The sequence below is a fragment of the Apiospora kogelbergensis genome (assembly GCF_038363985.1).
Source record: "Apiospora kogelbergensis strain CBS 113332 chromosome Unknown utg000002l_segment0_segment0, whole genome shotgun sequence".
NCBI lineage: Eukaryota > Fungi > Ascomycota > Sordariomycetes > Amphisphaeriales > Apiosporaceae > Apiospora > Apiospora kogelbergensis.
Genome location: NW_027117419.1, coordinates 1,929,126 through 1,943,471, shown reverse-complemented (window position 1 = coordinate 1,943,471; position 14,346 = coordinate 1,929,126). Strand labels below are relative to the sequence as shown.

General features: G+C 53.4%; 5 protein-coding genes across 5 annotated transcripts; 4 read left to right on the top strand and 1 right to left on the bottom strand.

The window, feature by feature from the left end:
- Positions 1 to 854: 854 nt before the first annotated feature.
- Positions 855 to 2,333, top strand: PG998_003501 (uncharacterized protein; the record flags this gene model as incomplete). The annotated part of the gene is made up of 1 exon (XM_066870319.1): positions 855 to 2,333. The coding sequence occupies one exon, from the start codon at positions 855 to 857 to the stop codon at positions 2,331 to 2,333; it is 1,479 nt and encodes a 492-aa protein (XP_066734069.1).
- A 648-nt stretch (positions 2,334 to 2,981) lies between these two features.
- On the bottom strand, positions 2,982 to 4,719 carry PG998_003500 (uncharacterized protein; the record flags this gene model as incomplete). Its single annotated transcript, XM_066870318.1, has 2 exons — positions 2,982 to 4,221; positions 4,289 to 4,719. The coding sequence occupies 2 exons, from the start codon at positions 4,717 to 4,719 to the stop codon at positions 2,982 to 2,984; spliced, it is 1,671 nt and encodes a 556-aa protein (XP_066734068.1).
- Positions 4,720 to 5,296: 577 nt separating this feature from the next.
- Positions 5,297 to 7,109, top strand: PG998_003499 (T-complex protein 1 subunit alpha; the record flags this gene model as incomplete). Its single annotated transcript, XM_066870317.1, has 3 exons — positions 5,297 to 5,384; positions 5,438 to 5,523; positions 5,580 to 7,109. The coding sequence occupies 3 exons, from the start codon at positions 5,297 to 5,299 to the stop codon at positions 7,107 to 7,109; spliced, it is 1,704 nt and encodes a 567-aa protein (XP_066734067.1).
- A 1,144-nt stretch (positions 7,110 to 8,253) lies between these two features.
- PG998_003498 (uncharacterized protein) lies at positions 8,254 to 9,426 on the top strand (the record flags this gene model as incomplete). Its single annotated transcript, XM_066870316.1, has 1 exon — positions 8,254 to 9,426. One exon carries the CDS (start codon positions 8,254 to 8,256, stop codon positions 9,424 to 9,426), a length of 1,173 nt encoding a protein of 390 aa, XP_066734066.1.
- Positions 9,427 to 11,496: 2,070 nt separating this feature from the next.
- On the top strand, positions 11,497 to 14,346 carry PG998_003497 (uncharacterized protein; the record flags this gene model as incomplete). The annotated part of the gene is made up of 4 exons (XM_066870315.1): positions 11,497 to 12,505; positions 12,664 to 12,744; positions 12,804 to 13,045; positions 13,264 to 14,346. The coding sequence occupies 4 exons, from the start codon at positions 11,497 to 11,499 to the stop codon at positions 14,344 to 14,346; spliced, it is 2,415 nt and encodes an 804-aa protein (XP_066734065.1).

The following is a 14,346-nucleotide window of genomic DNA, read 5'->3' as shown; positions in this document are numbered from 1 at the left end:
CGACTATCAAAGTCAAAGTCAGTGCCTGTAAACGCCATCTATCAAGCTGTCATCCAGGCAGCTCTTGTCGGCCATCAGCCAGATAACTGAACTAGTCTGTCATTGACGTTTTCCTGGCACCTTGGCATTTCCGCCATGGCCATGAAACGTCCCAGCCGCCCAGCGACGCTTGCTTCTGCCTAACCCACCAGCCGCCGGTGTATGGGCCAAGTCTGGAAAGCCAGGGGCAGATCTATTCTTGATTGCCCATAAACGGCTGCACGTGTAATGCACGCCAGAGACTCCTCTCCGTGCGGCTCTCACGTCGTCCGGCAGCGCCTTCTGCCGAGGAAGCGCCCACTTTACCCACAGCAGTTCGTGGAGCACGTCCCTGCCATGCAGCATGGTGTCATGGTGCCATGGCGTTGGCTCGCTTCCCAGAGATGATGATCTGCTTGATCGAGACCGTTACCAGCCCGTGCATCAGGGACACACAGCACCCTGAAAGGTGACATCTGAGCGGGTCGACTGAGTACCCTGTCCACATGGATGGTGGTAGCATCCGAGCCAGAACAATCACGGATGGGTGGCAGGCTTCGGGCTCACGCATCGGATGTGTATATATAGGCAGTGTTGCTCGCCGACTCAGCAGAAGAGGCTCTTTCTATCTTCATCCAACGACAAGTGCCTGCCCTTCTCTGATTGCGACATTCTTTTCTCTACTAGTTCTGTGAACTACTCTTGTTTTACCTTCCATATACACTCTTTAGTATTCGTGCTCTCGTTCGACTTCCCTTCTCTAGGCCGGGCCTTAGCTTCACAAACGTAATCCCACTACAATCTTTACACATCTACCTACATCTACATCCGACAAGATGAAGTTCGAATCAACTGCTGCGATGGCTGTCATGCTGGGCGTGGCTACTGCCCGCCCCGACGCCGTCCTCCAGGCTCTCAACCGCCAGTTGTCCCGCCGCGAGGTCCCCCAGGAGCACTCGCACGACAACATCCTCAACGTCGTGGCTACTTCGCTGAAGCTCGACAACCCTGACAACATCCAGGACCCCGTCTTCTCTCTCCTTGGAAACAAGGCCGCAGCCGAGGGTGCTGGCAACGTCAAGGACCTCGACTGCCTCCAGCAGCGCATCGCCGACCAGGCCTTCACCAACGCCAAGGCCGCCAACGACGTCGACGGCATGGCCAACGCGCTGATCTTCCGCGCCCTCGAGCGTAACACCGGCTCCGTCGGCCTGGCCTCGGTCCTCTGCAAGTCCGAGACAGCCAAGAACCCCGAGGTTGCTGCGCTCCAGCAGCACCAGGACCCGGCCTCGGACGGCGCCGCCGAGCTCAACAAGCAGATCGCCCTCACCCTGGCGACGCAGCTGAGCTCCATCGGTGCCGACCCGGCCCTGGCCATCCAGTCGGGCACCTTCGCCCCTGGCAAGGTCGGTGACACAACCGGCGCCGGTAACACCTGCGACGATATCGACCCCAAGGGCTGCATTAACACCAAGGGTCTTCTGGTCCCCGACGTCACCGAGGCTGAGATCCAGTCCGCCGTCGCCAACGGAGGTGCCGCTGTCGGTAACTCGACCAACAACGCTGGAAACAACAACAAGGCAAGTGCTAGCGCCAGCGCTGTCGCTTCGGCTACCGCCTCTGCTACTCGCGCTGCGGGAGCTAAGCAGTCTGGCAATGCCAACGCCGGCAACAAGAACAACAACAATGCTGGTAACAACAACAACAACAACAACAACAACAACAACAACAACGCTGGCAACGGCAACGCTGCGACTGCCACCAACCTGAACAAGTTCAGCGGCTCCACTGGCGCTGCCCCTATCCCCATCACATCCGATTCGGCCTCGTCGAAACCTTTTGGTGTGAACGGCTCCCAATTCGTGAACCTGGGTGCCGCCGCCCAGCGCGCCTGCGACGTGCAGAAGAACGCCTGTGCCAACGCCGTCAACGGCGGCAAGGACAACTCTATCAAGGTGGCCGACTGCGACGCCCAGCAGCAGCAGTGCGTGTCGGCCAACGGCGGCAAGAAGCGCCGCCAGGCCAACGGCGGCAAGCTCGACACCGGCTCGTGCGGCTCGCCCGCCATCCAGTTCTCGTCGAACCTGGCCGACCGCAAGGGCGAGTCCGCCTTCGTGCCCGTCAACACCAAGGACTTCGCCCACGGCTCCGCCCAGAAGCCCGCCATCATCACCCAGTTCATCTGCCAGCAGCTCGGCTCCAAGTGCAAGGCCAGCGCCGCCACCGTCAGCACCTGCAACCAGGCTGCTCAGGCCGCCAACGCGGCTTCGGGCCAGGCTGCTGCCAACGCCTTCAACTCTGCCCTTGGCGTTTAAATATCCAACTTACCTGCATATATACCCACAAGGAAAGTAAATGACATGAGCGGAGGAGTAAAAGGGTTGCGAGAGCAGAGTTGGGTAGAAAACCCTTGACGGAAAAGGATGCATACCTCCTATGAGATGAAAGGGAAACCTACATTGATGACTTTCGCGCTTACTAGCAGAGTATCATTACGCCAGATTATGACAATACAAGCTTTTAACCTCAACATCCAGTGACCCTTTTGCCTATTTATGTGATGCGGCGGTGCATGATACTATAGCTGTCGCTATATAACATTAGTCTCGTGAAAAACTTTCGGTGTGATGCTGATGATGTGGGATGATTATGTTGGCTTCTGTCTTGGATTGTTCCAGCAGAAATCTGTTGATAAGACATGGTTGTTGTGGCCTAGATGTAAATAGCATTTATACTACTATCTACTCTCCAGAGCTCTAGATGCAATTTAATTCTTTTTTCCTTCTCTTTTTACTCTTCGAGTCAAATCGGCAGCACGTAAATGGTAGTTCTGAGTCATCCATTTTCCTTTGATATCCCACTTCGCCAAGTCCAGGCAGAACTACCATAATTCAGCCTATATCATCCTTGCGCTTAGACCGTGACGACATTGCATGATGGGAAAAGAGTCGATTTTATAGCGACTAGTAGCTGCGGCCGAACATGGTATAGCTCTTGGCAGTAGCCTCGCACTCTGGGTTGAGGCACTTTGTGCCTTCGGCCAGCTCCTTCGGCTGCTCGAAAGGAATGCACAGACTCTTCATGCCCATAGAAGGTGCCTGGGGAACCGAAGCGTCTGGGCTCTCGTCGTGTTTGGTGGTTGTAAGATCCTTGATCTTATCCTCGCACTTCTCTCCCTGGCAAAAGGGGATGAGGACGACGTTCTTGGCATCCAGGGCAGGGATGACCTTCTCCCAATCCTCAACAACAACGCGGTGTTCGTCAAAAGAAGCTTTGGCCTTTGTGTAAAGGTCCTTCTGGATGGTCTCTAGGAGCTCTGGGACCTTTGTGTTGATCTCGGCAATGGGAATGGTGCCCTTCTCGCCCGTGTCGCGGCGAGCATAACTGACGACGTCCTTGGCAGCATCCTTAGGACCGAACTCGATACGGAGAGGGACACCCTTGAGTTCCCAATCGTTGAACTTCCACGCAGGGGTGTAGCCTTCCCTTTGATCCTCGTCTGTCCGTACACCAGCAGACAGAAGAGTCTTCTTGATATCTGCGATTTGAGTGGCGTGAGCTGCCTTAGCCTCCTCCGTGGTGCTCTTCGTGATACCGACTGGAACAATGATGACCTGGATTTTGGCGATTCGCGGAGGGAGAACTAAGCCCTTATCATCACCGTGGATCATGACCATGACACCGATCACACGGGTGGAGAGACCCCAGGAATTCTGCCACACATTGATATGCTTGCCCTTCTCTGCGGGATCCTCCACGGTGATGTCAAACATCTTACTGAAGTTCTGACCCAAGCAGTGGGATGTGGCGCCCTGAATACCACGGCCATTGGAAGGAATGTATCCTTCGACCGTTGTCGTGTAGTATCCACCAGCAAACTTCTCGTTCTCAGTCTTCTTGCCACGCACCACAGGGACGGCTAGGATTTCTTCGTAGATGCGGGCGTATAGCTCGAGGATTTGAAGAACCTCTTCTCCAGCAAGCTTCTCAGTCAAGTGTGCAGTGTGGCCCTCTTGCCAGAGGAATTCGCGAGCTCGGAGGAAAGGCGTGGTCTGCTTCGCTTCCCATCTGACGACCGAGTTCCATTGGTTCAGTCTGAAGGGAAGGTCGCGGTGGGAGCGGATCCACTTGGAGTAGTAAGGGTACATGACAGCTTCGGATGTAGGACGAACCGCGACGGGAACCTCCAGGTTCTTGTCACCGCTATTGATTGACATGTTAGCGGATTGGGCCGAGAAATGGCTTGTGATTGGAAGTGGAAGCAACTTACGCCTTGGTGACCCATGCCAGCTCGGGAGCAAAACCCTCGACGTGATCCTTCTCCTTCTCGAGTGACTTCGCTGACAAGAACATGGGGAAGTTGGTCTCGTCGACACCCAGAGCCTCAATTTCCGCAGTGAACCACTTGCGGATAACATTCCAGATGTACATGGTGGCTGGGCGCATGATGAAAAAACCCGAGATCTCAGTATAGTACTCGATCATTTCGGCCTTCAGCACAACCTCCTGGTACCATTGGGGGAAGTTATCCGCCTTGGACACGGTAATACCAATGATATCGTCCGTCTTTTTACCGCCAACCACAGGCATAGTCGCTTGCTTCGCTGCCTTGGCAGCCTTCTCGGCCGCCTTCTTCGCTTCCTTCTCGGCCTTCTTCATCGCGCTCTTCGACTGCTCGGCAGGTGCAGCTGCGTCCGCCATGATTGCAATGGGGGAGGGAAAGGATTGCCGTTAAGATTAGACAAACAGAATGGTCTTTGGCAAGATGTAAACACGACTGTGTGTGTGTGTGAAGAATGACACGATAAGGGACTGTGTTTACGATTTATTAGACCGCTGGCCGCCTGAGTCACTTGCCCAATCGGTCAGGTAGCTGTCGCAAAGCAGGGGAGGCAGTGCGTGCCTGGGAAATTTATCGAAGCAGCCCCGCGTTTTCAATAGTCGTCCAGTGTGGTGCTCCTATCGCAGGGAAAGGAGGGGTCCAGCACAAGGTATGGAGGGGCATGTACTGGATAAATCCAATTCCATCCCATTTGTGCAATTAACAGGTACAGAAGCGGCCCGGATCAATCACGACTCCGCCCTAAACAAAATTATTGAAGCTCTAGCAGCCCGAACACCTGCAGCAACGACGATAAGCTAGGCTAACTACCTGGCTGCAACACGACACAGCCTGAACCGACTACCGTAATTCTTCTAATCCCCTCGCTTTTCGTCTTCCACCTGTTCTTCCCGCCCACGCACCAAGAAGAGCTCGAGTCCGACCTGACAAGACAACATGGCTTCAATGTTCGAGCAGCCCGGTAACGGGACTCTGTTCTTAGGAGGCCAGAAAATCTCTGGCGCCGATATTAGAGATCAGAATGGTAGGACTCTGATTTCGTTGTGCAGGAATGTGTTCTAATAGATTCTTTCGCAGTCCTGGCCACCCAAGCTATATCAAATGTTGTCAAGAGCTCCTTCGGCCCTAGCGGTCTGGACAAGATGATGGTGGACGACATTGGTGTCAGTACCCGCCGACTGCTTCACGTGGAGATGCAAGCGCTGACATTTATGTACAGGACGTGACAGTGACCAACGACGGTGCGACGATTCTCAGCTTACTAGATGTCGAACACCCGGCTGGCAAGATTCTCGTCGACTTGGCCCACCAGCAGGATAAGGAGGTCGGAGACGGCACAACATCTGTGGTTCTGATCGCCGCCGAGCTCTTGCGCCGGGGCAACGAGCTCATGAAGAACAAGATTCACCCCACGACTATCATCACAGGCTACCGATTGGCTATGCGTGAAGCAATCAAGTACATGAACGAAAACATCAGCATAAAGGTCGAGCAGCTGGAGAAGGAATCCTTGCTCAGCATTGCCAAGACGTCCATGTCCAGCAAGATCATTGGTGCCGACTCGGATTTCTTTGCTCAGATGGTCGTCGACGCCATGCAAGCCGTCCGAACCTCCAACAACAGAAATGAAGTTAAATACCCTGTCAAGGCCGTCAACATTCTCAAGGCACACGGAAAGAGCTCCCTCGAGTCCGTGTTAGTCAAGGGTTATGCCTTGAACTGCACCGTGGCTTCCCAGGCGATGAACACGCGGATAACAGATGCCAAGATTGCATGTTTGGACATGAACTTACAGAAGGAGCGTATGAAGCTGGGCGTTCAGATTACCATTGACGACCCGCAACAACTGGAACAGATCCGAGCCCGCGAGTCTGGCATGGTCATCGACAGAGTCGAGATGATTCTCAAGGCCGGCGCCAATGTGGTTCTTACGACCAAGGGTATTGACGACATGGTATTGAAGCTTTTCATCGAGCGAGGCGCGATGGCTGTTCGACGATGCAAGAAGGAGGATTTGAGACGAATTGCCAAGGCCACCGGCGCGACTCTGCTTAGCACCCTCTCCGATCTGAACGGCGACGAGAAGTTTGAGCCCTCGTACCTTGGTACTGCCGAGGAGGTTGTACAGGAGCGAATCTCCGACGACGAATGCATCATGGTCAAGGGTACCAAGACACACTCGTCGGCATCTATCCTGCTTCGTGGTCCCAACGACTTTACTTTGGACGAAATGGAGCGCTCGGTACACGATTCCCTTTGCGCTGTTAAGCGAACTCTGGAAAGTGGAAGCATCGTACCCGGTGGTGGCGCCGTTGAGACCGCCCTCCACATCTACTTGGAAGAGTACGCCGGCACTGTTGGATCAAGAGAGCAGCTGGCTATTGGCGAGTTCGCACAGGCTCTTTTGGTGATTCCTAAGACATTGGCTGTCAACGCGGCCAAGGACGCCAGTGAACTCGTGGCGCAGTTGCGATCGAGGCACGCTATTTCCCAACGGACGCAAGAAGGCGATGCGACACAGGACGAGAAGACAACTGCTCGCATGAAGGGCTACAAAAACTACGGTTTGGACTTGACAAAGGGCAAGGCGGTGGACGAGATCAAGGCAGGCGTATTGGAGCCCAGCATCAGCAAGATCCGACAGCTCAAGAGTGCGGTCGAAGCTTGCATTGCCATCATGAGGATAGATACTCTGATTAAGCTGGACCCGGAACAGCGAGGCGAAGAGGACGATGGCCACGGACACTAAGGATGGACAAGAACTAGTCTGCTCTACCTACTAGATGTCCTCTGTGCCAGATATGAAAAAGGGTATGGAAATGCTAGAAAGATTTCTGTTCTCCCGCAGAACGAAAGCTACTATCGTAGGATTAGATGATGGACAATTCGACCCTTAGTCAAGCCGCAACTTTGCATAGCGTGAAGTAGACTTCGACCTTGCAGCCTGCCTTATCACTTGACCTGGTGGAAACCAACCGTGCTGATGCCTGGTTCCGCGCGTGAGTAGAGAAGCCAGGGATCGTGACCTCGGCTTTCAGAGGGATCTGCCCGACGAGGATCTGGGCGGTTGGCATCGGCCCCACGCTGCATTCCATCCTAACCTAGTCCATCCAAACCAGCCAACAACCTTCACGAACCTTGGAACTGAGGCTGATGGATTGCATTTCTCTTTGTCAAAAAGACGATACCCTACGTAGAGGTTGCATAATTGGGTTAGAGGCTGACGAGCCAATATACACTAATCCCATCACCTTCACAGGCTAGGCGTGTTCATATGACCCGGACTCAGTGATAGGTCTTGATGGTAGAATGAAGACAATGCCGCCAATTGCTACCCAGGCACCAGGACTAAAGGCTTCAATTCTCGAGGGATGGAGATAAGGGAGCGAGGTATGATTCAAGGAGGGTCTATCTAGTCTAGTTGTAGCAATCAATCTGCACGCTCGACCTCCTCGATCACGGTATCACTTGCAACTGAGACCCGGGAACCCTGGTTCAATTCCGTGGTCCGTCTTGTAGCCGTTCCGTCGTCGAGGTCTTCCGTGGCCTTGTTATGCCGAGCACCGCTGTTTCTGGTCGATCGCTAACTGCGCTTCCCTACGTCTATTCCATTCCATTAGTCACGACTGGGACAATTCCCGAGCAGAAGACTAAAAAAGGGAATCAAGAACCCACTTTCACCCACGCCAACATCATTCCTTGAACACCTCAGTCTCACTTCGAATTCCGCCAGATTGTTTACCTACAGATTGCTACTACATCCCTACCTAGATATACCCACAACCTCTAGTATCCTTATCCAAGCCTCCAGATTGATCAATCCGCTAGTATCGCTGTCTGGCTCTGAAAATACCGAAACGTGACATTTCTCAACATCCAATACGCATTCTACAATGGGATCTCTTCCTCAGACTGGCCTCCCTGACGCCGAGTCGCCAGACTTGGTTCTTACGCATCCAACCCAGGACGAAAAACTTGCTACATGGCAGCTGAACTCAAAGGAGTGGAAGGGCGCCCTCTCTGAGGAGGATTATCTCCGCAGAGAACCTTATATGGAGACAGTGCCGCTGTCCAGGGACGGAGGCATGCAGCATTGGGTTCTGACAACGGAATCGACTCCGGAGGGGTCCAAGCGGACCGTGCTTTCAAGCTGCGAGACCCTCCGCAAGCGGGTCCTCGTCGGGGATGCTGCTGGCCAAGTCAAAGAGGGAATCGTCTACGGGGTAGGGAGCGTCTTCACAGATCCTGCACTCAGGGGCAACCGATACGGTGCCCGCATGCTGAGAGAGCTTGGGAAGACGCTGCGGAATGGCGCTGAGCCCCCTGGATGTCTGCAGCAGAAGCCCATAGCCAGTGCTTTGTGGAGCGACATTGGGAAGCAATTCTATGCCAAGAAGGGGTGGCCAGCCTATCCTAGCCTGCACGTGAGCTTTGCCATTCCTAGAGACGCATCGACAGGCGACATGGAAGCGGCACGCCATGCTAGAACCATCACCAACAACAACCTGGAAGCGTTCTGCGACTTGGACGAGAAGCTCATGAGACGGAAACTTGCGGAGCCCCGGAGCGATGGGAAGACGAGGTTCTGTTTCGCCCCCGACTACGACATCATGCGTTGGCATCTCTACCGAGACGATGTGATTGCGCGAGCTATCTTCAAGGAGCGTGGTTGCACGGAGACCAAAGGCGCCGTAGCCGGCCCCGACGGACGACGTGTCTGGGTGCTGTGGACCAGGAACTTCGGCGAGAACCCGCAAGACACGTCCAAGAACAAGCTATACATTCTCCGGCTGGTGATCGAGGACGAGTCAACCCCCGCCGAGGACCTTGCCGCCTCATTCGCCGGGGTTATGGGCAAGGCTCACGAGTACGCGAGGGACTGGAACTTGGGCAAGATCGACCTGTGGAACCCGACGGCGACCATCTCGGCGCTCATCGAGGCCAGCGGACTGCAGTCGGAAATCGTCGAAAGACATGTCGACAGCATCCCTAGCATGATGTGGTATGGGGAAGAGGAAGGAGAGCGCGTCGAATGGGTTGCCAACGAGAAATATTGCTGGAACTGAACAAAATGACTGACTGGGCAGGTACTTGCCTTAGACGGGCTGCTTTTTCGGTCGTGGAGCCGCCGGCTAGCGCTTGGGATTATGTTATGTTTCTTCTTGGGCAACGTCTATTTTTAGGGTTTTTTTTCCTAAGGAAATGGCCGTCGTCGTAGTGTCGAAATTAGGAACGACAATCACAGACAGTCCACGGTTCTGCTGGATTGAGAACTAATGAGGGCGTTATCTACAAGGTGCTGGCGGGATGTGTTGAAGAGTATTAGGTACATCTGGTAATAATGATGAACTATAGTGGCCCAATCTGCGCGCTACAAATGATGGGTGATGGATCACAGATGACTTCTCATGGCTCTCGTTGCGGAGAGCTGGTCTGGAATGGGGACGATGGCCAATTATATAGCCACATACAGTTAGTCAAAATCTAGTCTAAGTTGGAGAGGAGTCAACCGGATTGGTTCTGGTCTGGGGAACTCAGTAGTACATACATAGCAACTTAGCCTGCGGGGGGCAGAAGCTGGCGCTGGAGACTCTTGTCCGAGTATAGAAACGAAATAACGTAGGCATGCTGCCAATATACGGTGCCCATCAATTGTTTCCTCAGGACGGCTGGATAGACTATAAAACGTTGGGCGGTCCGCGGTGGAAGCCCCGTCTTTACTGAGCATAATAGGTAAGCAGAATTAGCTATGGCATTGGCGGATGGCCCTGTTAACGTATGTTTTGTCACTGGGGTAAGGTCTATGTAACATGCTCGTGTACATCAAGTAAGAAACTTAGATTCAATTCGACGAGTGGAGGCTCGCTCGGCGGGTCGTCTTCACTTTTACCTGTCGCAAAAGGAAAGTAGTGAATGTATGGCCCAGCGACATTCGGTTTTGGGAGCCTGCGATTTCCTGCTTCCCGCATTGGAAGTTTGTTCCTTCAACAACAACAATAACAATAACACAACTGCCACGACTATCACTACTACTACTGCCTACTGCTCCGAGGGAAAGACAACCACATCTGCATCCGCCTCAGGCCTCCAAAGTTGCTCCTTGCTTGGTCCCGTTCTTCGTTCTTTCATCGACTGGACGGACGTTTCCACCTGACTCCTAAGAGAAGACGCAAAGCACTGCCAGCAAGCAACCTTGCTGTCTCCCCGCTTCCCTTCCTTTGGGCACATTTCGTGGGTATTCACTCCACGGCTTGTCTTTGGGCCTCCGACAGCAAAACACCACACAATTCATTCAGCGCACCGAATCATTCGTCCCTCTTTTGTCAACCTCATCTCGATTCTTCTCCGGCAACTCGACACACTCAGGCCGATCCGATGCACAGTCACCTGCTGCATTCGCACCAACCATTGCGAGAACGAGTGTGACGACTTGCACAGCAATCACCATCGACTTTTCTGACCTTGGTAAGTCCAATTTGCCCAACGCTGCTCAGGCGCTCTATGCGCCCGGCATATCCAGGTGTCTGCCCTACATGATTGAATCTCCCCCGCCGTCTTCACAACTTACCGTACTTATAATCTCCCTCGCTCCATCGACAAGGACAAACGAACCCAGACCGGCCAATGCGGCTCCTTTAGGTTTTGAGAAGCAGCCGTGGTTCAATCCAGCCCACTGCGACCCTAGACCTAAGACTTGCTCAAACCTTCCACTGCCTTTTTCTTCTTCTTCCCCCATTACAACCAGGTAATGCGCAAGCCATATCCGAGACGACTCAATTGGTCTGGCGCGTCATATTCTGGGTCTCCCAACTTTGTGCTTTGGAGCTTTCACCATGTTTTGGCGACGGTACAGCTTGGCACAAAGGCTTGGCCAATTTGGGGATGCATTGGTCCCAACCTGGCCACCAGACGCGGCGGTTCCAGCTTCTATAATCACTATGTCCATGCTCACCTGCTTCTGTTCACTGATCTCTATTACATGACTTTTCTGCTGTGAGCTAACGATTCTGGAACAGACATATCCGTGGAGGCTGCTTGGTGTCGTACCCTTCTGTTCGCGTCCCAGACACGGGGATCGTGGGACCCGTGTGGCGCCTAAAAGAGCTTAACAAAACGGAGCCACAAGCATCGCAGATATGAGCGACTCCTATGATGAGCTGCTTTCCTCAGCAGAGGTGATCGATCTCGACGGATCTGAGTCAGACGATGTTTCCGGGCAACCCAATCAACCTTCGATGCAGCAGAAGCAAACATGTCTATCCCACGTTTGCAGTGTCTTTGAAGACATCTGCCCAATTCATCTGGCAGGACTTGCCGATGAGCATAATTACAATGCCGGACTCATTGTCGCCTTGATTGTTGATCAACAAGAGACTGGCACACCGTATCCAAAGCGCGAGAACACTAAGAAACGGAAGCGTGGAGAAACCATGTCTCCCGCAATCGAGGAAAGTGCAGCGATCAGAGCAAAATTGCATGACCCAGAGTACAGCCGTATCATAACTACACCTCTGTACAAGGAGTTGGCTGTGACGCTGATCTCGCAGGACTATCCTAAGGTGCCCAAGAATACGATAAAAAACCTACTTGCCCGCCATGGATCTTCCGTCTTTCAAGTCTACACGATTATGGACGAAGCAGCGCGAAATTGGGACGCTGCAGCTCCTCTATGGACCGAGAAAAAGTCGTCAACAAAATTAGACCCCAGATATAACCGGCTAAACATCGACCAAACGCTCCGTGAGGACCTCTCAGCCGGCGAGAGGGCGGCGCTGAAAGAGTTTGTGGCCGCCAGACGTATTCGGGAAGAGCAAAATTCGAAGGCAGCTGCAGAAGCGGAGGAGAACGCCAACAGGGACAGGGCCATTTCGAGCGGACAGGTGGCCGAATGTGGTTGTTGTCTTGACGACGTACCTCTAAACCGTGTCGTGCAGTGCGATGGGGAGGAGGCTCATTCGTTCTGTAGACCCTGCATGAGGAAACAAGCAGAGACTCAGATAGGCTACCAAAAATACCAGCTTACTTGCATGTCCATGGACGGATGCGAGGCTGGTTTCTCGGTACCACAAAGGCAAAAATTTCTTGACGGCAAGTTACAAGTCGCCTTGGATCGTATCGAACAGCAAGCGATGCTTGAGATGGCAGGTATAGAAAGCCTTGAGACCTGCCCGTTCTGCCCCTTCGCCATGGAATACCCCCTGTTGAAGAAAACAAGGAATTTAGATGCGAGAGTGCGGATTGCGAAATTGTCAGTTGCCGCTTATGTCGCAAGGTGACACACATACCCAAAACATGCGCTGAAGCTGCAACCGATGAAGGACATGGGGCTCGTCATACCATTGAGGAGGCCATGAGCGAGGCCATGATACGACGGTGCAATTCGTGTAAGGAATCTTACAGTACACCTTCGACCCTGACGAACAACACTGACGATAGAGTTTAGGCAAGAACCCGTTCATCAAACAGGATGGATGCAACAAGATTACATGCACTCGATGTCGGACGATCCAGTGCTATGTCTGTCGCCAGACTGTGAAGGGATATGACCACTTCAACGATGCTACACGTGGTGGGAAAGAAGGTCAATGCCCGTTATTCGACGCGACAGAAGAGCGCCATGAAGCCGAAGTTCAACGTGCCCAAGAGGAGATGAGAAAGAAGGTCGCGCAAGAGAACCCAGATCTGGTAATTTCTAGAATTCCTTAACCTCATCTATTTGAACTACCCCTTTGCCTGCGATGGTGCATCATGCCTGTACGGGTCCAGTGGCTCCAAGGGGTCCTGCTGACCCCAAACTAGGGGTTTTCTGCGACTATTGCGCCTGTTGCCCCCTTCGGTTCTTCCTCATATAGCTTTTCAAGTACCAAAAGAGGTATTGCCAACTGCTAACTGGTTGCGTGCAGGACAACACTGCACTGGACATCAAAGTTTCGAACAAGGTCCAAGAAGACGATAAGAAGCGGAAAGAGAGAGATCCCCGATATCAAAATGAGATCAGAGGCGGTCGACATTTCCCCCTTAATTTTCTGGGTGGTCGTCCTCCCGTACATTGGCCAGTAAATGCAGCACCAGTCCGTCCTGGGCAAGCCAACGCTCCAGGGCCAGAGGTGCAGATAGAACAGAATGTTGGTGGCCAACCGCAACCTCAACCTCAACCTCAACCACGACCGCGGCAGGCAGTAGACCATTTGCATGCAGCACAACGAGCGCCACGACGCATATTGGACCATTTTGACAACAGAAAACGGAACAGGCTTGCTAGGATTGTCGAGCGGGCACCGATTGCCAGGCAAGCCGCGCCACAAGGACCGCAAATCGCTGGTTACCAGGGCGTGATCGCACAACCTGCTGACCTACGGCACCTCCTAGCCCCTATTCCAGACGCAGCGCGTGTTGCCCATCAAAACGCCTTGGACGCACGAGCACATGCGGGAAGAGGACAACATCAGCACCGGCCGAATAACAACCCTAACAACGAGGACCTGAGGGCTATTTTACAACCACAGGGAAACATTCTTGAGCAAGCCCAAGCCGAGGGAGTAATGGGGCTTCAGCGACTAGTAGCACAAAGATTGTTTGGTAACGACCACCAATCAGCGGCTGCTGCTGCTGAAGGGCGATATCCAAGACATATGCATCAGCGACGAGATGTTCTCCCTGGACATGCTGATGTTTTGCGCGATCGAGGCGCTTATCAAGAAGAGATGATGGGTCAAGACTTCTTCAGGTTCATGGACGATCCCGCCTTCGCTCCAAAACCAGAGATCCCTGGAATGGGCAATAGTTTTGGTCGTCCGCTCATGGGCCCAGTGGCAGCAGTGAATCGATTCCAGAGGGGCTGTCACGCCTTGCTACGCAATTCAGAGCAGCCGCAACAGCGGCCAGGTCGACAGTATGGGGCAGCCAACTCGGTTGTACACCAGGCGGCACCGCAAGTAGGCACTGGGCCGGCATCAGCCCGTGGCGTACAGAATAACAGGGCTTAG